This window comes from Mirounga angustirostris, unplaced genomic scaffold, assembly GCF_029215605.1.
Source record: "Mirounga angustirostris isolate CCGP_5_RB_7025 unplaced genomic scaffold, mMirAng1.0.hap1 SCAF_12, whole genome shotgun sequence".
NCBI classification, from domain to species: domain Eukaryota; kingdom Metazoa; phylum Chordata; class Mammalia; order Carnivora; family Phocidae; genus Mirounga; species Mirounga angustirostris.
The window spans coordinates 101,681,172-101,703,343 of record NW_026991720.1 but is presented as its reverse complement, the minus strand read 5'-3'; the positions used below and the strand labels follow the sequence as shown (position 1 = coordinate 101,703,343).

The following is a 22,172-nucleotide window of genomic DNA, read 5'->3' as shown; positions in this document are numbered from 1 at the left end:
GGAAAAATCCTATTCCTACCTCATTTAGATTATACCTGTGAACTCTGAAGCCAGACTTCAAGGCACATGATTTCAGGTAAGTACCTTCTTCTCTCAATGCCTGTTTTTTCACATATAAAATGGAGGAAATGACTGTACTTGCTGAAGAAGGCTGCCCAAAAAATTAAATAACTAGTATGTGTATGTGTGGGTGTATTTAGGTACAGGACAAATACAAAAAGAAAAGCTAGGGAATAATACTATAAAAGGTCAGGGTACTGTTTACCTAACAGGGATTTGGGGACAAAAGAATAGGATTTTTAAGTAACTTACTAAGAGGTGCGACAGTCTTGGTAATGGTAGATCTTGACTTGTAGGTTCTAGGATGTTTGTCTTATTGTGTGTCATAACTTGCATATATCTTATATACATTTGTATATATGAACTGCTTCACTCCATAAAAAAATAGTCAGGTAGAATAAAATATAATCTATCATCTCATTAAAAATAAGAGTGTAGTTACAGGGTAAAATTCAACAGATATACATGCATGTGTTTATATATGTTCAGAAAAGTGGGAAGTCCACACACCAGAATGAGTTAAATCATCAGAATGGAAGAAGAGCTGGAGTAAGAGGTACAGGTCTTTGTGCAAAAAATGCATTACATTTGTAAATAAAAAATATTGAAGGAGGGGTGCCTGGGTGGCTCAGCCAGTTGAGCTTCCAAATCTTGATTTGGGGTCAGGTCATGATCTCAGGGTCATGGAATTGAGCCCTGTGTCAGGCTCCATGCTTAGCATGGAGCCTGCTTAGGATTCTCTCTCTCTCCTTCTCCTTCTGCCTCTCCTCTGCCCATGTGCTCTCTGTCTCTCTTAAAAAAAAAAAGAGAGAGAGAGAGAAATGGGGAGGGAGTGGGGGCTGAGAGAGAGAGAAGGTGGGGAGAGGGAAGGAGAAAGAGACCAAATCTAAGATTGGTCCCCTATATTTTATAACCCATCTAAACAATCTGGGTATTTCTCTCCAGGAGAATGTGCAAGTAATTACATAATCACATGATTTCATTTGTTCAATTTTAGGAAAACTCACTTTGGAATATTCACAAAAAGATAACTAAGTACAGTGCAGTTTAATCTAGATTCCAAAGAGATTCTCCACTTTTTAAGCTGTAAGAAAATTAGACAACATTTCCAGTTCTTTCTGAAATCATAATGATAGTACAACAAATGAGCTTTAAAACTGGCAGACAGTGAATTATGGTGCGATCATGTACTGCAAACTAAAATGTGATCATGATGTCAGAATACCAGAATTTCCTGAGAATAGTTTTTATAAATAAAAAAACACGGTATTAATATGATTTTATTATAACTACATTTCTGAACATCTATCTTCCATTATGAAAGTGAATAAAATAAATTATTGCTCCTAGTTGAAGGTTTCAAAATTCAATCATATACTATATTTTGCAAGATAAACTACAAGACTGGCATGGCATCTTAGAGAAGAAAATGTTTCAGATTTCAATCTCCAAATCAAAGGAGTGACATTTGTTACAATACAACAATTCAATACTTAGATGCTTCTGTTTTTGAACTGACAGCGTTTTCACACCAAGTGTAAACGTATTTAACAGACGTGTCAGCGTGACATACGTGCTATTACAGAGCAGTAAAGATAAAACCCAGTTACACTTTCAGTACTCGATGTTTTCATACCTGGCCCATGTCATGAATTTATATTAAGTGCACAATCTCTTAGCATCTCCGTTACCGATCTCTGCTAATTCCCTCCTCCTGCATTACCACAGTCAGGCAGAGATATCAGGCTTGATCTTCGCATTTCCCACAAAGCCTAGCGCAATGGCACCCACCAGGTGGTCACTCACTAATTAAGAACTGAGTAATTCACTCTGAAGAACCACGTCACCCAAAGAGAGGAGTACCTCTTTAAACCTTAAGCTACTTTAGAATCAGCATAAATATTATAGAAATATACAGCTGAGATCATTCAAGTATACGAAAATGTGAATTAACATATTACAAAGTAAGTCTATTTCCAATGAACATTTCCTCAGCAAGTGTTGATATGAATATACTGCTTTCCCACAACCAACATAACAAAACAAACGTGTAGGTTTTTGTCCACAGGCACTCTCTCAAAATACCAATAGGATTTATTTTTTTTTTTTTTTTTTTTTTTTTTTTTTTTTTAAAGATTTTATTTATTTATGTATTAGAGAGCGAGCGAGAGAGAAACAGCATGAGAGGGGAGAAGGTCAGAGGGAGAAGCAGGCTCGCCGCTGAGCTGGGAGCCCGACGCGGGACTCGATCCCAGGACTCCAGGATCATGACCTGAGCCGAAAGCAGTCGCTTAACCAACTGAGCCACCCAGGCGTCCCACCAATAGGATTTAAAGAAGGAAGGAAGGAAGGAAATTTGGTGAATAGAGCAATAAAGAAAACTTCCTCAGAAAGGATGCAAAAATAATTGTTTCATTGAACAGATCTTCAGGATGAAAATTCATTAAGTTGGGTATTTATCAAGGCTGAAAACAAGAACACATAAGCTAATTTATATTTTTTAAATTACGCTGCAAAAACAAACCAGCTTTTAGCAAAAGAAAAATTAGAATAAAACTAAGATCTGCATTTCAAAACAACAAAAGAAGTTGAATAGAGAAAATGATCACATCAGTCATACCAATAGTAATCTCTATGTGGAAAAAAAAAGTATCTTACTGACAGTAAGATCTTGTTTTCTCAAAACTTTGTTGAAAACTGTAAGGCTACCATTAGATGGGTTTCAAGTCTACCTTCTCCTCTGGATGAACACCTGAGTACCAAGTTCCCTCTTTTGTAAGCACAGCACCAATAATATATTAATACACAATCACTGTCAAACCATGCAGCGTATCTAAAAGCGTGTTTTTAATACTAAAATACTCAATGTTAAATTTAGTCTTTTTTTCCTTAATGGATAATAATATTTAATTCAAGTATAATCCACATGGGTATGGATTTTAGTCAGAAAGAAATATAAGACCAAAAAATGTAAAACTCTAACTACTAATAAAGTCTCAAATTGTCCCAAAGTGGGGCCGTAGAAAAACAAACAAAACCATATTTGTATATCTGTAGCTCAAGGGGTTCATTTGTATTTTTAACAAAAACCAGAATTATATCTGCTTCTTCATACACACTTGACTAAGAAAAGTCTGACTGAGGTAACCAAAATGACTTTATGAACTTTAAAAAAAAGTCACATTTTTGTGGAATACAGCTGCCTAGAGAACTCTACACACACACTGTGAAACTCTCACTCCAAAGGGAAATCAAAAGGGAAAAACTTGAGGAAACAGATACATATATAAGAGATACAAATATTCTCTTTGTTCTGCATATATTTCAGATATATTAATGTAATTATGATAATTGAAACAAAAGCCTACCTGAAATAATTTTTCCTCTTGGCCCATGCCATTGGAATGATGGATCTATCATTTCCGAATTTCGTAGTCGTGGCGTAACACATAACACATGTGGACTCTTTTGATGAAGCATAACATATACTTTCACTGAAAATACAATATTAAAATGTTCCAATAATATTTATATTCTTTCATGCTCTATAATGCCTCACATTTTTGTAGTTCGGGCTGCATGTTTCATAACTTTTCTCTGGGTTATTGCAATTACTTGATGAAAACTAAATTTCTTTGCAGTCCATGTAATAACTAACACTCAAAAGTATATACATGTATTTTATTTGGGGGTGTGTGTATGTCTCAATCTGAAAATAATGCACTGGTCTTTTTATGAAGAGTTCATTATACTAACTTATTTTATTCTCAGAACATTATTTTAATTACAAAGAATTAAGACAATTATAAACTATTGAGACTTTATCTTAGTTTTTCAAAGATACCAAACCTGAAAGGAATCAATAAAATTGTTTAGATTACAGAAATAACAGATTATTCACAATGATGTATTGAACTGAAAAATTATGTAATTAAAAAGTCAATAAATACATGCTATGATTTTAATTACTAAGCATTTTTCCCGCTTTGCTTTATTTTTTTGAACATTTATTTATTTATTTGTGAGAGACAGCATGAGCCGGGGGAGGGACAGAAGGAGAGGTAGAAGCAGACACCCTGATGAGCAGGGAGTCCCTGATGGGGCCTGATCCCAGAGTCCTGGGATCATGACCTGAGCCAAAGGCAGACACCTTCTGAGCCACCCAGGTGCCCCTCTCACTTTGCTTCAAAATTTAAAGAATACTGATCATTAAACAAGCAAAAATAGAGATACAAAAGGAATACAGTAAAGATTCAATTATCTTGAATTTACTCATAAGTAAGCCTTCAGAAAAGGTTCCGGTTAAGTCCTCAATAATTGCAGGCTGACCCTTCATTGATTCACCAAATACAGAGATCCAGTATGTGATCCAGTAAAATAAAAATTGTACTTAAAAATCGAAATTTTTCTTAAGTTTAAAGAGACTGTCTCTCAAGTTTCACCACATAGCATGCCGTTTACTGAATGTAGCTTTTAGACAAATACTCTTTCATAGGTTAAGAAAGTCCCCCTGTATTCTTGGTTATTTGTTTTTATCATTAACTGGTGTTGAATTTTAACAAATTTTTTCCTATACTGAATGAGGTGATCATTTTTTTTTTCTTGAATATTTTAATGGAATGTTTGATAATAGTATTGCTTTTCTAGAATTGCTTTCCTGGAATAATTCTAACTGATCATGCTCTTTTATTTAAATACTGCTAAATTCAGGGGACGCCTAGGTGGCTCAGTCAGTTAAGTAGTCTCAGCTCAGATCATGATCTCATGCGTCATGAGATCAAGCCCCACATGGTGCTTCCACTCAGCGGGGAGTCTGCTTGAGATTGTCTCCCTCTGCCCTTCCCCCCTCAAATGCACTCTCTCCCCCTCTGTCTCTCAAATAAATAAATCTTTTTTAAAAAATAAACAAATAAATAAATACGGTTGGATGCATTTTGCAAATATTATTCCTGGGATAGCTGTACCTATATTCAGAAATACAACTGTGTATAATTTTTATACCATCTTTGTCCTTTTTCAATTTCAGTATCAAAGTTATTTAGAATTTAGTATTATTAAGGAAGGTATCTAAAGTTGTAATAGCCACATAAAATCAACTGGGCAGATTTTCTTTCATAAATTTTCTCTGAAAGAATATGGAAAGTGTTCTTTGTCTTTGGAAAACTGTTTAGCCTGGTACTTTTTTTTTTTTTTGGCAATGGGGAAAAAGGTGAAAAACAAATTTTTGATTATCAATCAGGAAAACATAATTATTATAAAATTTATATTTTATTACAGTTGTTCATTTAAAGTTTATTAACATAAAATTATTCAAAGTATTAAGTTGTAATTTTATAAAGTTCAGCATACTTTTATCAACTTCTGGCATTTTTTTGTACTTCCGTTACTCATGAAACATTTGTCAAAAGCTCACCTACCAACCGTTCCAAAGACAGCTTTTGGTTCCATTAAACCTACTGTTCTTCTCTGATCTCTTTTCTTTCTTTCCTACTTGCTTCAGTTAATTTCCACTTCTTTTTTCTAACTTCTTGGATACGTGTTTATTTTAGACTGTTGTCACTACTCAGCCTGACTTACTGGCTCTTCTGGCATGATCTGTCTGTTACATATCTCCTTACACCTCTTCGCAAACTATTTGCCCTCGGGACGCCAAACTACTCAGACTGCCCTAAGCAGCACACTGAACCGTTCTTCCATGGTTTTACTCGGGCAGGTATCTAAATGCCTCCTCATCTGTGGCACCTGAGCACGGGTATACCCTTCCTGGTCTGCCCTTCCTCTAGCCTCCACTAACCTCTGTACATATTTAAATCAAAGAAAACATAACTGAACCCAGAAGTTTCCTAATACAAGATCAACACACAGAAGTAAATAATGCCCCTGTACATCAGTAATAATGCATTAAATCATGTAATAAAAAAGAAGGTAACATTTAGAGGACAATAAACAGAAGTTAATTGATAATCAAACAAGGCCACTGTGGGGAATATGCTCAAACTCCAGCGAAAGATATACACAGACCATAATGCCATAATCATGGGAGTGTACACTGTAATTTTAAAGATGCCCACTTATCCTCATGTTGATGTATACAATTAATATAGTTAAAAGTAAACTCCCAGAACAGTCTTCTTTTTTTTTGTAGTTCATGTTTATTATTTTTTTTTTTATTGAAATCAGTTTCAGGTGCACAACAGTGTTTCGACCAGTCTCTACGCTATGCGGTGCTCAGCACAAGGGTAGCTACCATCCATCACCATACAATGCTTGTACAATACCACTAACTATATTCCATGTGCTGTGCCTTTCATCCCCACGAATAATTCATTCCATAACTGGAAGCCCGTATCTACTACTCCCCTTCACCCATGTTGCTCATTCCCCACACTGTCCTCCCCTCTGGCACCTATCAGTTTGTTCTCTGTATTTATCATGGGTCTATTTTATAATTTAGGCTTAAAGGTTGTAGTTTGAAAACAAAAGCTGTGATATCAGTGAAAATGGCAGAGTAAGGAACTCTAAAAATTATCTCCCTCATAAAGGTAATGCAAAAACTGGCAGAAATCGTCAGGATCAACATTTTCAGAACTCTGGAAATTAATCAAAGACTTGCAGCAACCCATGAAAAACTCATTCAAGAAAAACAACTGAATTTTAGCATGATGGGCTGAATTATGCCTCTCCCCAAATGCATATGTTTGAGCCCTAATCCCCATACCTCAGAATGTGAACATATTTGGACACAGAGTCTTTACAAAAGTAATCAACTTAAGATGAGTAATTAGGGTGAGCCCAAATCCAATGACTGATGTCTTATGAGAGGGGAAAATCTGGACACATACAAATACAGAGGGTACATGATGTGAAGAAACATAGGATGAAGATGGCCACTCAGGAGTCAAGGAAGGAGAACTGGAACAGACCCTTCCCTCACAGCCCTCAGGCAGAATCAACCCTGCCTCCATGATTGAACTTCTGGCTTCCAGAATTGGGAGACAATAAATTTTGTTGTCTAACCCACTCAGTCTCTGGTAAATTGTTACAAGGGCCTGGTGGGCTCTAGCATTGTTAAGTTTCCCCATTCCCATCTCCCTCTTCTCCCTACCCCCCCCGCCCCGCCCAGTCTGCCTTAGCTCTGGTAACCACCATGCCAATCAATGTAAGAACCAGCAGGCTGGCAGCCACTAGAGGGGCAGACAGGGTTGGAGGGACTTCAGTGCCTCCTTCCCAGAGAACTGTCATTATTTGACTTCTCTCGCCCTTTCCAGGAAGATACCACTCACCAAGTCCGTCTTCACTTGATCTAACTCAGAGCACAACCACTGTACAAAACCTTTTCCCAAAGATTATTTTTCAAAAATAATTAGAGGCTTTCATTTAACTTTGTAAATGCCGATGCAGCAGGTAACACTTGGGGTAAACAGGCTAAACAAAACGCTTAAGAGGAAAAGCTGGGAACACAAGTCTATAGGAGATTTGAAAAGTTCTAACACATTCCTGGGAAAATAGAAGTCCACATGTATGCATAGAAGGAACACATGCCCAAGACTGAGCACGCTTAGTCAACACAGAATTTAAGTTCTTACCTCTGGCTGAAATTGATGCTCTGCACAGCAGACAGTGAAGGACAAAGTAATCAACTGCCTAGGCTCAATGTTTAGAGTGTACCACAACAAGCACATAAAGACCCTCAGCAAAGACTAGGAGACTAACTAGTTCCAGGTGTCAAAAACTCTCCATCCAATATCAGCCTAGGCTAACTGAGCAGTGACTTCAGTGGCTACATATGACAAATGACACAGAAATTAAAGAATTAGTTCAGAAAAATCATTAAACATACCAACAATAACAGACACTAACAACATTCATACCTGATTTCCAGAGTTGCTACATTAAATTACTTTAAAAGTCCAGTTTTCAACCAAAAATATGAAACATGCGAAAAAATCAAGAAAGTATTGTCATAGGTAAGAAAAAAAGAAAGCAACCAATAGAAATTGCCCCTGAGGAAGCCCAAATTTTGGACTTACTGAACAAATACTTTAAATCAGTTATTTTATTTTTTTAATTTAAATTCAATTAGCCAACATGTAGGACATCATTAGTCTCAGATACAGTGTTCAATAATTTATCAGTTGCATATAATACCCAATGCTCATCACATTATGTGCCCTCCTTAATGCCCATCACACAATTATCCCATTCCCCCACCCACCACCCCTCCAGCAACTGCTTCTTAGAGTTAAGAGTCTCTCATGGTTTTTCTCCCTCTCTGATGACTTCCCCTTCAGTTTTCCCTCCCTTACCCTATGATCCTCTACACTGTTTCTTATGTTCCACATATGAGTGAAACCATATAACTGTCTTTCTCTAATTGACTTATTTCACTTAGCCTAATCCCCACCAGTCCCATCCATGTTGATGTAAAAGTTGGATATTCATCCTTTCTGATGGCTGAGTAATATTTCATTGTATATATGAACCACATCTTCTTTATCCATCTGTTGAAGGGCATCTCGGCTCCTTCCAATTTGGCTATTATGGACATTGCAGCTATGAACACTGGGGGGGTGGTGCAGGTGCCCCTTCTTTTCACTACATCTGTATCTCCGGGGTAAATACCCAGTAGTACAATTGCTGGGTCGCAGGGTAGCTCTATTTTTAACATCTTGAGGAACCTCCACACTGTTTTCCAGAGTGGCTGCACCAGTTTGCATTCCCACCAACAGTGTAGGAGGGTTCTCCTTTCTCTGCGTCCTCGTCAACGTTTGTTGTGTCTTGTCTTGTTAATTTTAGCCATTCTGACTAGTGTAAGGTGGTATATCATTGCGGTTTTGATTTGAATTTCCCTGATGCCAAGTGATGTGGAGCATTTTTTCATGTGTCTGGTGGCCATTTGTATGTCTTTGGAGAAATGTCTGTTCATATCTTCTGCCCATCTCTTGACTGGATTATTTGTTTTTTGGGTGTTGAGTTTAATAAGTTCTTTATAGATACCATTGACATTTTTCACAGAGCTGGAACAAATAATCCTAAAATTTGTATGGAACCAGAAAAGACCCCAATAGCCAGAAGAATGTTGAAAAAGAAAACTAAATCAGTTATTTTAAATACGATCAAGAACATTATGTCTAAAGTACTAAAAAAAAAGTATGAAAATGATTTCTCTCCAAACAAAGAGTATCAATAAAGAGATAGAAGTTAAAAAAAAAAAAACCCCAAAGAAATTCTGCATTAAAAAGTACAATAACTGAATTGAAAAACTCACTGTAAGAATCAAAAGCAGACCTGAGCAGGCAGAAAAAAGAATCAGCAAACCTCAAGATAGATCAATTTGGGATTATCCAGTCTAAGAAAGAGGAAAAAAGAAAAATAAATGAACAGTACCCAGAGACTTGTGGGAAACCATCAAGCACGCCACTGTATACATAATACAAGTTCCACAGAAGGGTGGAAAGTATAAGAGCACAAAGAATATTTGAAGAAATAATGATAAAACTTCCCCAAACTGATGAAAAGCATCAATCTACACATCAAATAAGCTCAATGAACTCAAACTAGGATAGATTCAAAAGAGAATCACACCTAGACACATCATAATCATCTGTTAAGTCCAAAAAGACAGACTCTGGAAAGCAGCAAGAGAAGCAACTTGTTACATACACATGATCCTCAAATTAGTAGCTTATTTCTCATCAGAAACCATAATGAAAAACAAAGTCTGAATAGACCTGAAGCAAGTAAAGTGACTGAATTAATAATTAAAAATCTTCCTACAAAGAAAAGCCCAGCACCAGGTGAATTCACTGGTGAATTTCACTAAACAAGTAGAAGTCCAATTAACAACACTTCACAAACTCCTAAAAAAAAAAAACAGAAGAGGAGGGAACATGTCCCAACTTGTTCTATGAAGCCACTATTACCCTAAAACCAAAATCAGACAAAGACAACACAAGAAAACTACAGAACAATTTCCCTTATGAATACAGACCTAAAAATCCTCAGAATAGTAACAGCCAATCCTGCAGCATGGAAAAGAATTATGCATCATAATCAACCAGGATTGCATGACTTGTTCAAAATACAAAAATCAATCAATATAATACCAAATTATATCAATAGAACAAAGGACAGAAAACACACAATCATCTCAATGTATGCAGAAAAAGGATTTGACAAAATCCAACACTTTTTCACAATAAAAGCACTCAACAAACTAGGAACAGAAGGGACTTTCTCAATCTGATAAAATTCATCTACAAAAACTCAAAAACTAATGATGTAATGTATGGTGATTAATATAATAATACAAAAAAAAAATTATCTCCATTGTGCTGTGGAAATAAAAATAAAACAATCCTGAAAAGAAAAAAACACCTCACAGGTAGGTCACATTTAATAGCGGAAGACTGAAACCTTTCCTCCCCTCTGAGATCAGAAATAAGACTTTTACCATGTGTGATGATACTGTTACCATCGGTACTGAACTGAAGATTCTAGCTAGAGCAACTGGCAAGGAAAAAAAAACAAAAGGCATCCACATTGGAAAGGGAAAAATAGAACTATCTCTATTCAGATGACATGATCTTATATCTAGAAAATCCTAAGAAATAACTCCCCTACCAACTAAAAAAAAAAATAGAGCTAATAAATGATTTAGGAAGGTGACAGAATACAACAACAATTTGAAAAATTCAATTGTATTTTTATATAATAGCAATGAACAATCCAAAACCTAAAATAAAACCGTTCCATTTACAACATCAAAAAGAACAAAATATTTAGGAATAAATTTAACAAAAGTGGTGCAAGACTTGTGCAATGAAAGCTATAAAACATCACTGAGGGGAGTTAAAGAAGATCTAAGTACATGGAAAGATACTCCAAGTTCATGAATTGGAAAAGTTAATATGGTTAAGTTGGTAGCACTCCCAAAATTGATCTACACTTCAAGGCAATCCCTACTAAAATCCCAATGGGCTTTTCTGCAGAAATGGACAACCTGATTCTAGCATTAATATGGAGTTGCAAGTGACCCAGCATAGAGCCAAAACAATCTTGAGAAAGACTGAATATGAAGGACACATACTTAATGATTTCTAAACTTACTTTAAAGCAACAGAAATCAAGACAGCGTGGTACTAGCATAAGGACAGAGACAGAGATCAATGAAATAGAATTTAGAGTCCAAAAAAAAGCCCAAACATCTACCACAAACTGCTTCTCGACAGGGTACTAAGAAAATTCAATAGGGAAAGACAATATCTTGAACAAATGATGCGGAACAACTGAATATTCACATGCAAAAGAATGAGGTTTGACCTTGATCTTGTAAATTAATCCAAAATGGATCAAAGACCTAAACATAAGAGCTAAAACTATGAAATTCTTAGAAAAAATACAGGAGTAAAACTTTATGACTGCTGAATAAGCAGTTGTTTCTGAGATACAGCACCTAACACACCAGTACCAAAGAACAAAATAGAAATTAGACTTTATCAGTTTAAAATGTGTGCTTTAAAGGACACTATCAAAAAAGTGAAAACACATTTATTCATTTGTTTGGTTTCTTAAATTTCGCAAAGTGAAATCATACGGTGTTTGTCATGCTCTGACCTATTTCACTTAGCATAATACCCTCTAGCTCCATCCGTGTCGTTGCAGATGGCAAGACTTCAGTCTTTTTTTTATGGCTGAGTAATACCCCATTGTATATATATATCACATCTTCTTAATCCTTTCATCAAAGATGGACATTTGGGCTGTTTACAAATGAACAAAGGAAAAAAAATAAGGGAGACAAAACAAGAAACAGACTCTTGACTATAGAGAACAAACAGATGGTTACCAGAGGGGAGGTGGGTGGAGGGATGGGAGAAATAGATGAAGGGGATTAGAGCACACTTACCGTGTGTGATGAGCACTAGGTAATGTACAGAATTGTTGAATCACTATATCGTACACCTGAGACTAATATAACACTTCATGTTAACTATGCTAGAACTAAAATTAAAAATTAAAAAAAATTTTTTTTTCAAGTGAAAACACAATCCACAGAATTGGAGAAAATATTTGTAAATCAAGTATCTAATAAGGGTTTGGTATCCAGAATGTATTAAAAATAACTTCCAATAGGGCGCCTGCGTGGCTCAGTCGTTAAGCGTCTGCCTTCGGCTCAGGTCATGATCCCAGGGTCCTGGGATCGAGCCCCGCATCGGGCTCCCTGCTCGGCGGGAAGCCTGCTTCTCCCTCTCCCACTCCCCCTGCTTGTGTTCCTGCTCTCGCTATCTCTCTCTGTCAAATAAATAAGTAAAAAAAATCTTTAAAAAAAAATAAATAAAAATAAAAAATAACTTCCAATAATAATAAAACCCTCAATTAAAAAATGGGTAAAGGACTTGAACAGACATTTCTGCACAGAAGATACCCAAACGTCCATTAAACACATAAAAAGATCTTAAAAACATCATTAGACATTAGGGAAATGCAAATCAAAACCACTTGAAAATCCACTTCACACACAATAGGATGGCTATAATCAAAAAAGATAAACAGTAACAAATGTTGGCAAGGATGCTGTAAAATGTTAATCCTCATACGTTGCTGATATAAAAGTAAAATAATAAAGGCTCTTGAAGAAATAGTTTGGCAGTTCCTCAAAATGTTAAACACAGAGTTACCCTATGTTCTAAGGTATATATTCAGGAGAACTGAAAACAGATTCACACACAAACTTCTTCAGGAATGCTGGTAACAGCATTGTTCATATAGCCAAAAAGTGTAAACTGCCCCCAAATCCATCAACTGATGGATACACAAGAAGTGGTATATCCATACAATGGATTATCACTCAGCCATAAAATGGAATTATGTGCCCATACACTCTATGCCATGAATAAACCCCAAAACACTATACTAAGTGAAAGAAGCCAAATGCAAAGCACCACATCATGTAGGGATTCCACTTACATAAAATATCCAGAACAGGGAAATTAATAGGGAGAGAAAGTATATTAGTGGTTTCCAGGGGCTGGAGAGTGACCGCTTACTGGGTACGATGTTTCTTTTTGGAGCTATCAAAATGCTGTGGTATTACATAGTGATGGTTACAAAACCTTGTCAGTGTACTAAAAACTACTGGAATGTTCACTTCAAAGGAGGAATTTTAAGCATGCAAATTTACCCCAGGAAACAAAACAAAACACCACACCACCAAAAAAGTTTTAGTTGCTATGCCTCTCATATGAGTACTGCAAAAGCTTATGAATCCAAAACCCTTTTAATATAGATCTCATCTGAAAAAAATTTTAGCATATTTGAACTGCATATGTTTAGTATTATGGCTAATAATTATATAATAACAAGCAGAAACACTATAGACAACTTTAATTAGATAGCTTCTAGAAATAATTATTTTCACCCACTTAGGCAGTTATAGCAAACAGAATCAGAGCTGGATGAATCAAACCATATGAAAATAACTCTAATCCATTTCCACAGAAGGAAAAGGGCCTTAGGAGACTAGGATGTCTGGGGAACATTAGCCTTTTGGACAAGATTCATAAAATTTAAACAAATGCTAAATACTTTCTTAAAAGTACTGAACATCTATATTAATACCTGGAAAATTTGATGATCCCACTATTTTCACCTTATCTTGGGTCAAGCGAAAACCTCTTGGTAATCGAATCAAAGATCCAACTATCAAAAACAAAAAGAAATGATGAGCAATCTGCCTCATTAGAAATTCCAAGATATTCAAATAGCAGAGTATCACAGTATATCTGATCTCGGTTGAAGGAGGAACGGTAAGTCAATCTCTTGCAACATCTGGCATCTCCCTTCTGACTCCACTCTCTCCCTTACGCGCCAGTGAAATTACCCTACTCACTGCGTCCCCCATTGCACCTCATCTCAGGATTTTTTCTACAACCACTCAGAATACTCTTTTCCAAAATCCAAATCCCCCACGCTTCAAGACCCAAATCACAAGTCCCACTTCCTGCAAACCTTGTTTGTCCTTATCACTTCCCATATTCCCTTACTTCCATCATCAGCACCTCTTTCGTGGCAGTCTACATTGTATTGTATTATAGCTCTTTAGGCACGTATATAATTTTTCGTTAGATTATAAGCTCTATTGATAGCAGGATCCATTAATAGTAGGATCAATGTTTATGTCAACTTATCAAGAATCAGTACCAAGCATCCTGCACATAAGACAAACTAAATAATAGTTAAATACGATATATTCTGAGATTCTTCATTGTTGAATGAGCAAATGGACCTAAGCGTGTACACAGACCAAGTGGTAGGAGGAGCAGTATTAAAAAAAAACGGAGGGGCGCCTGGGTGGCTCAGTCGGTTAAGCGACTGCCTTCGGCTCAGGTCATGATCCTGGAGTCCCGGGATCGAGTCCCGCATCGGGCTCCCTGCTCGGCGGGGAGCCTGCTTCTCCCTCTGACCCTCCCCCCTCTCATGTGCTCTCTCTCATTCTCTCTCTCTCAAATAAATAAATAAAATCTTTAAAAAAAAAAAAAAAAAAGAAAATTTAAAAAAAAAAAAACGGAATACAGCATCCACCCAAAGAACATTTAACAGAGTGGGAGGAGGGTATATTCGAAGTCAGAAGACCACTTACTGGCCTTAGGAAAGTCACCTTAAACTCTAGCATCTCCGCTTTTCTCATCTGCAAAATGAGACTGCCATCTCGGATTCACAGCGTTACTGCAGGGACTGAACGGAAGGTGGTACAAATGCTATGTGAGTATCTTTACTACTCAGCGCTTAAGAATTAAGGCATTGCCTATTTTAGGTCTTCTGTCCTCAGGTCTCATCTTGCGACTGGATCTAAAGATCGCACACGCCACCCCGCCACCCCCCCACCCCCCACCCCCACGACCCTATCTGGTGCAATACCATGGGCCATGGCCAAGAAGCATCCTCTCCTGCAGGCTAATTAGAGGTCATCAGCTCTCGCCTACTTAGAACGACTACGCATTCACTCCCACTTCTTTCCTTTCTCCTCCTTATCCCATGCCTTCCTCCACAATCCTTCCACATTTACTTCCTTGGAGAAGCGCTCTCGTTTCTCCTCCTTTGTACAGTTTTTAGCATTTTGACCAAATCTCTTTTGAGTTTTTTTAATCCAATACTTCATTTTTACAGTCTAACATCTGAGCACAAAATACTGCAGCCAAAACCTCCTCGGTTGCCCGACGGCGGCTGAAGCCCTCCCTTCAGTGTGCTCGCGCGAATCCACTGGGCCGTCCCAGGGTTCCCTGCATTTTGTAACTACCACCGACAGGGGGAGCTGCGGGACCCAGGACAGGGACGTGCGGGGCGGCCCAAGCCGTGCGTGCCGCACAGAGGGGAGGCGGGCACCCCGCGTCCGGCGGGGCTGGTGGGGCAGCGGGGGGGGGGGAGGGGTCGGCGGGGCAGCCGGGGGGCGGGCCAGGGAGGCGATTCGCAGCCAGGCTAACTGGACACCGTGCTCGGAGGTTGTCCCGGAGCGCTTCTGCCCGAGCGGCAACAGTCTCTCCGGTCACCGGCACCACGCGCGAGCGCAAGGTCTTCTGCAGGGTTTACGCGAACACACCCCCTCCGGCCGGTACCGGCGCTTCTTCGGTTCGGCGGGCGCACGTGACCCGGGGAGGCCAGCCCCGGGCGGGAGGGGCGCCCCGCGGAGCCCGTGGCGGCGGCGCCCACGCCTCACCTGACGGGGACGCCCGCGCCACGAAGGCGGAGAGCAGGAGGACGACCGCGGCCCAGGTGAGCGGGGAGCCCGCGGCCGGGGCCCGCCGCCAGCCCTGCCGCCGCCGCCGCCGCCGGCCGGGGGCCGAGGCCTCCATCCACTCGCCGCCGCCGCCGCCGCCTGCCGACCGTCGGCGCATAAGATCGTTATGCGGCGCGCGCCCACCTGCCGGCCGGAAGTCGGCGGGCGGCGGGCCGGAAGGAAGGCCGGAAGGACGGGCCGCCACTTCCGTCGGGGCGGGGGCGGGGCGCGGCGGGCTGTCGCCTGGGCCGTGTGCTTCGACGCCAACGGAGGGCCGCAGCGCCGCCGTCCGTGCCGTCCGTGAGCGGTCCTTCGGAACCTGGGCGCCAATCAGGGGCCCTGCCGAAGGTTCTGGTGCTGGAGAAGAACCGCGGACCCCACAGCCCGCGCCCTCCCCTTTGAGTGCGCGTCGGTGGGCCGAGAGAGGCCGTTTCCGGAGCTGGCGGCCCGAGCTTCCGCACGGGGGCTGTGGGAACCGAGCGCGCGAGCGCGCGTCCCGCCCTCGCGGGTTGCCTGGCCTCGACATCACCTGCCTGAGCTTCGTGGATGGCTGGCTCGGCGCACGCGCAGCGGTGCGGCCGGAAGTCAGACCCGTAAGCCCCGCAGAGAGGCTTAGTGGGCGGGACAGAGCGGGTCGACTTCCGTGCGGCGCTCGGCCTGTACGTGAAGTACGTGAAGACGCCTGTCTGCATTTCCGGCCGGAACGTGTTCAGAGCGTCGTGCCTCGGGCCCGCGGCGGGAAGGACGGGCTCGGCGGGAACGGAGCTACGGCGCGAACGCACCTCGTGCGGCTGAAGCCGGCGCACCGGAGGGGGTGTGAGCCGCTGAATGACGGGCGTCGTTGCCTTCGCTGTCGGCAGCGGGCCGGACCTCCGAGCTCGTGTCTGACCCTTCGAGGCGAGGATCTTGGCCATTTCGTCACCGTTTTAACCTCAACCAAAACATAGTTCCTGGCACACAGTACGCGCTCAGATCGCTATAAATTTAAAAAAGGAAGGAAGGAGGAGAAAAGGGAGCAAGGAAAGAAAAAGCAGAAAGAAATGGGGCTCGTTCTGGACCAGGATCGGGATGTTCCTTGAGTTTTCTGGCTATTTTTATGCATGTGTTAATCGTTTGGTAAACTGTACACAGCCCTGTTTATTCCACTGAGTAGATTTACATCTTGAGAGATTCTTGTCTGTAGAAGGTTCTGAATTGGATTTACTGTGCTGGAGGGGCGCCTGGGTGGCTCGGGTGGTTAAGCCTCCGCTCTTGGTTTCCGCTCAGGTCGTGATCTCAGAGCCCTGGGATCAGTCCCGCTGGGGTGGGGGGATTGATGGGGTCTGCTCGAGATTCTCCCTCTCCCACTGCCCCTCTGTCTCTCTTGTCTCTCTCTAAAATAGCAATAAAATCTTTAAAAAAATAAACTTACTGTGCTCGAGCATGTTTTAGTAGGATTTAGATCTAGCCAGCATTCTGGTCAAGACCTTGCAGGGTTTTTGAGCACATCCAATAAATACATATTACTGAATAGTGCCCAGTCACTACGTCTAGGTATATGCCCTGCTAAAGCTCCTGTTAATTTTTATAAACAGGTAAACCCGCACAATACCAGATGGACTTTTGACTGTCATTGACTCTTTGTTTTCTGCCATCGAGAATTTGCTTCAGTTTGGGCATCTGGGTGGCTCAGTTGGTTAGGCGACTGCCTTCGGCTCAGGTCATGATCCTGGAGTCCCGGGATCGAGTCCCGCATCGGGCTCCCTGCTCGGCAGGGAGTCTGCTTCTCCCTCGGACCCTCCTCCCTCTTGTGCTCTCTGTCTCTCATTCTCTCTCTCTCAAATAAATAAATAAAATCTTAAAAAAAAAAATAAAAGAATTTGCTTCAGTTCATCAGTTCCTCCTACCTTCATCTACTGTGTAAATTCCTAATATTCGACCTGAGAATAGGATGTTACATTGGAGATTGTAGTTCATGTATGCTGTGAATCTGAAGATGGAAAGCCAGGTGCTGGAAATACGAAAGTAGGTTTCTCGTTCATGTTTGCGTGGGCTTTTTTGTTTTTGTTTTGTTTTGGTGGTTTGGTTTGGTTTTACCCCAGAAGGGATGGTGTGATCCCTGTGCCCAAATTCCAATATTTGGAATTCCTGTGGTAGCAGTTTTCATGCAAGTCCAAATTATCTCATTGAAATGACCAATATAGTAATGGTACTTTTTTTTTTTTTACATGTGACCTAATAGCGCCTACCTTATTGTAGTTTTCTGAAATGAGTTCAAAAATCCCATTGGTCTTATTCTGTACACTGGTAGCCAAAAGGTAAGGTAATTTAGAACATTTTAAAGATGAACTTGTACTTTGAATATTAATTACTTATTTTTCTTAAAAATTAGGTGCACTGAATTAACTATGCTATAATACCTGTTCATTCTTTGCACTGCATTTAAATTTACATTTATTTAGGTAATGAGTTTTGTAATTTATTATATCTATAATGTAAATAATTTTAGTCAGATATATACTTTAAAAATATATTCTTACTTGATTAACTGCTTTATACTCTTTAGTGAATATCATTTACTTATAAAAGTTCAACTTAGGGAAACGTTTAAAAATAAGTAACAAATGAACAGTGGGAAAGAAACTATCATGAAAATATTACTAATGGCTATTTTTGTTTTTCCTAAGAATTAAATTATGACGTATATAGTAAATGGTCCAATGTGTTAGAGTTCTAGCTGTTGCCAAGCAACAAGGATTCTTGTTTTGCTTTTTCTGTCCTGGTCCCTTACTGCCCTATACTTCTTTTGGTAGAGAAAAAATATTTACCTTAAAAAAAAAAAACAACAATCAACATTTATAAAACCAATTCAGTAACTTTATGTTAGATTAACCAATCCTCAATTATTGGACATAATAAGTTTTATAGTTAAATAGAAAGGAGTCTTCAGAAGCACTTAATTTACAGTCATCCAAAATTCTAAAGAGAAAGGCCATGGATATGGATTCACAGTCCAAACCTGGAAAGATAAGTATCTCTGAAAGGTCCATCCTTTCAGGAAAAAAGGCTGTTGAGAATATAGATTACCCACACTACCATAATCTCTTAAGGAAAATGAACATGCCTTTTGTGAAAGGAGTTGAAGACAGACATAACTATGGCAGAATTGAAAAGAAATGCAACCCTACTTTTCTTAAATTTCACCCTTATCCCCCTTCCGTCCTGCCAGACTACCATTTACACTATCCTTATCCCCCACCATATGGGCGAGATTATCCATTATTTCCACTTCGGGATGATGTGCCCTTGGGTGATGCCTGTTCCGGGTTTTTGAGTCCTGGTGGCGATGCTGATTTAAAGCCCGGCATTGGCAGAACCATACCAAGCCTGGTGGATTCCAGTGATGTGAAACCGCAACATCGAGTTCCCAGGCCAGACACAGGATTTCAAACAACACTGAAAAGGCAAAACATTTTATTAGAAGAACTAAAACAGGACAGGAGATGGAATTCCAGGGCAATACCAGACATTTCCATCAGAGCAAGACTTGGAGGTAAGTAAAGTGACATGGACTTCATAATTTTTAAACCTTCAAACAAGGGAGAAGAGTGTGGATATAAGTCTGAGTATTTAGCAGTAAATTTCACATAAAATTATAAAGAAGTGAATAAGGAACTCTTAAATTATAGATTGTAAGGAAAAACTAGTAAGAATGATTAGCCTTTTATAAACCTATTCGTAAAAAAAGTTTTTTAAAAAGTGCATTAATTAGGATAAGTGACCAACACAAAGTGTGTATCAGATAATTTATTCTAGACCTATGGCTAACCTAATTTTTCCAGAAGGGCATATATGTTTCGTTTTGATAATCGTGTAGCATGCTTCCATATCTATCTGTCTCCCTTGAAAAACCAAATCTGCTGGTGGTTATAAAGAGGTCACAGGAGCTGAAATGAAATGGGAAGGTACTTGAAAGTAGATTTGGGGGTCTGTTAGGAAGCAACCCTTCCACAGTCCTGGACACAGAATTGATGACCCCTTACTGATAGCTATATCTTACGGTTTCTCTGTGAGAACTCCCAGAGAGTGTCACAGGCCTGGTCCAGAAAGGAAGGAACACTTCCAAAGGAAAGCCTCATGGTGTATTTTTGTATGGAGGTGTGTCTGGCAAGCAGGAAGTACAGGGAGGTTAACATCTCTGAGCATGTGGAAAGGAAAAGACCAAATGCTGTAGCAAGAGCTAAGCTTTGTCTATGCCAGAGGCCGCACCCCCTCCACTGGTGCATCTGGCCATAGACTAGAGGCCTAAGGGGACAGTATGTGAAGAAAAGAGCTTGAGCTCACTCTTTTGGTAATGTTTCAATGTAAAATAGTAGTCATTGTCAGGAATATGTCTTTAAAGGAATTGAAGTTTTTTCTAGTAGTCCTATTTTAGACAAGTATACCACTTTGCTTGTAAGCAGTAAACCCTAGCCTATGTAGTTTTTAAGAACAATATTTTTGGTTTGTAAGTTTTTCTAAGATTGGACTCTCAAAACATTATTACAACAAATTAGAGGCTGAAGAAATAATTTATTAAAGCTAACGTAAAATGAAAACAGGGTTAACAGACTGCACCAACAATTCAGAACCAAGTATAGTACTCACTACCTGGATCAGTACAACAGAATTCAGTAGACTTTCTGGGCTTGAGTCCTGGTAGAAGGCTTACTTGCACTATGACCCAGGGCTCTTCATGCCTGTGTATCCATATTTGTAAATTTACATACTAGTAATACTTCATAAGGTAATAGTGAAGACTAATATAATTCACGTACAGATATCTGACATGGAGGAATGCACCAATAAATGTTAGCTATTAGAAAGTCCAGAATTTTCAATTCCTTGGCAATAAGAGTACTTCTTTTATACAATTGTAAGGATTAAAAGAATTAAGACATGTAAAGCACTTAACAAAATTCCTGGAACCTGGTTAAAGCATTCAATTAATAGTAGCTGTTAATATTAGCTATTACAGTTTCAAAGAGTAATACTGGTGGTCCATGATTTGGTTCAATATAATTTGTCCTAGGTTTTCAGTGATTTTGTAGATCTTGGAAATAATCATTAATTATAAATAATAAGTACTTTCGGTGTTTAGCAAATCTAAATACACATAATTTCGAATACATTCTAAGAATGTCTTTGTAAAATTAACTATATCACACATGAATATGCTTTTCATTGGGCTTTCATAAATACCAAAACGATATCACAAAAGATTATATTGCCAATTTCTTGCTTTATTCCAACTTTGTCTAGACAACTGGATTCGGTACTTTTTTGTTCCTAGTTGGCTTTCTTTCTCATACACTAATCAAGTACTCTAAACTTATCCTAATTATATTCAAACCTTTCTTTGGTCTTTTTGCCTCTCCTTACAGGAGATGACACATCTTCCTTATCACAGGAAAAATAGAGGTTGCCTATTATCACAGCCTTGATTTTCCTGTATTCAGCTTCCTAAGATCAACACTTATAACTCTTTGTGTATCTTTCTGCTTTTTTCTTTTTTAGCTACTGTCTCAGCTCAAGCTGCTAAAACAAAATACCGTAGACTGGGTGGCTTAAGCAGCAGGCATTTATTTAGGTTGGGAAGTCCAGGATCAAGATACAGGGTAACTTGGTTCCTGGTGAGAGCCCTCTTTCTAGCTTGCAGAGGGCCTGCTTCTTGCTGTTCCCTCCCCAGGCAGAGAGAGAGAGACAGCTCTGGTCTCTCCTCCTCTTTTTATAAGGAAAGTAATCCTATCATATAAGCCACACTCTCCAGACCTTATCTAAACCTAATTCCCTCCTGAAGGCCCAACCTTCAAATACCATCACATTGGGGGTAAAAGTTTCAATATACAAATTGGGGGGGTGGGGTATACAAACTTTTACTCCATAACAATCAACCATTTTTAAGTGTATGGTTCATTGGTATTAAGTGCAATCTTCACCACTATTCATCTCCTTAACACTTTTCATCTAAAAAACAGAAACTGTACCGATTAAATACTAACTTCCTATCTCCTCCCCTTCTCCCTGGGCCCCTGGCAATCACCATTTTACTTTCTGTCTCAGAATTTGGCTACTCTGGAAACCTCATATAAGTGAAGTCATAAAGTATTGGTCTTTTTGTGACGCTTATTTCATTTAGCATAATGTCCTCGTGAATAAAAATGTTCACGTCGTAGCATGTACCAGAATTTCTTTTTAAGGCTAAATAATTTTCCTTTTTATGTATATACCACATTTTGTTTATTTATCCATCGGTGGACACTTGGGTTGCTTCACCTTTTGGCTATTGTGAATAATACTGCTTAGGGGTGTAAATCTC

General features: G+C 39.5%; 2 protein-coding genes across 13 annotated transcripts in view; one reads left to right on the top strand and one right to left on the bottom strand.

Moving 5' to 3' along the window:
• ZPBP (zona pellucida binding protein) overlaps positions 1-16,002 on the bottom strand; it is a 136,078-nt gene extending 120,076 nt beyond the window's left edge. For 9 of the 12 annotated variants that reach the window (XR_010406629.1, XR_010406627.1, XR_010406628.1 and 6 more), the window contains exons 1-3: positions 15,776-16,002; positions 13,681-13,761; positions 3,429-3,554 (exon numbers count right to left, since the gene is read on the bottom strand). Coding sequence is in view for 9 of the 12 variants with exons in the window: in XM_064575484.1 (XP_064431554.1) it covers positions 3,429-3,554; positions 13,681-13,761; positions 15,776-15,953 (385 nt within the window). In the remaining 3 variants the exon portion in view is untranslated. The remainder of the gene's footprint in view (positions 1-3,428; positions 3,555-13,680; positions 13,762-15,775) is intronic. The other 3 variants (XM_064575487.1, XM_064575486.1, XM_064575489.1) reach the window with 3 other exon arrangements.
• A 2,806-nt stretch (positions 16,003-18,808) lies between these two features.
• SPMIP7 (sperm microtubule inner protein 7) overlaps positions 18,809-22,172 on the top strand; it is a 54,943-nt gene continuing 51,579 nt past the window's right edge. The window contains exon 1 of the mRNA XM_045865154.3: positions 18,809-19,367. Within this exon, the coding sequence (XP_045721110.1) occupies positions 18,809-19,367 (559 nt within the window). The remainder of the gene's footprint in view (positions 19,368-22,172) is intronic.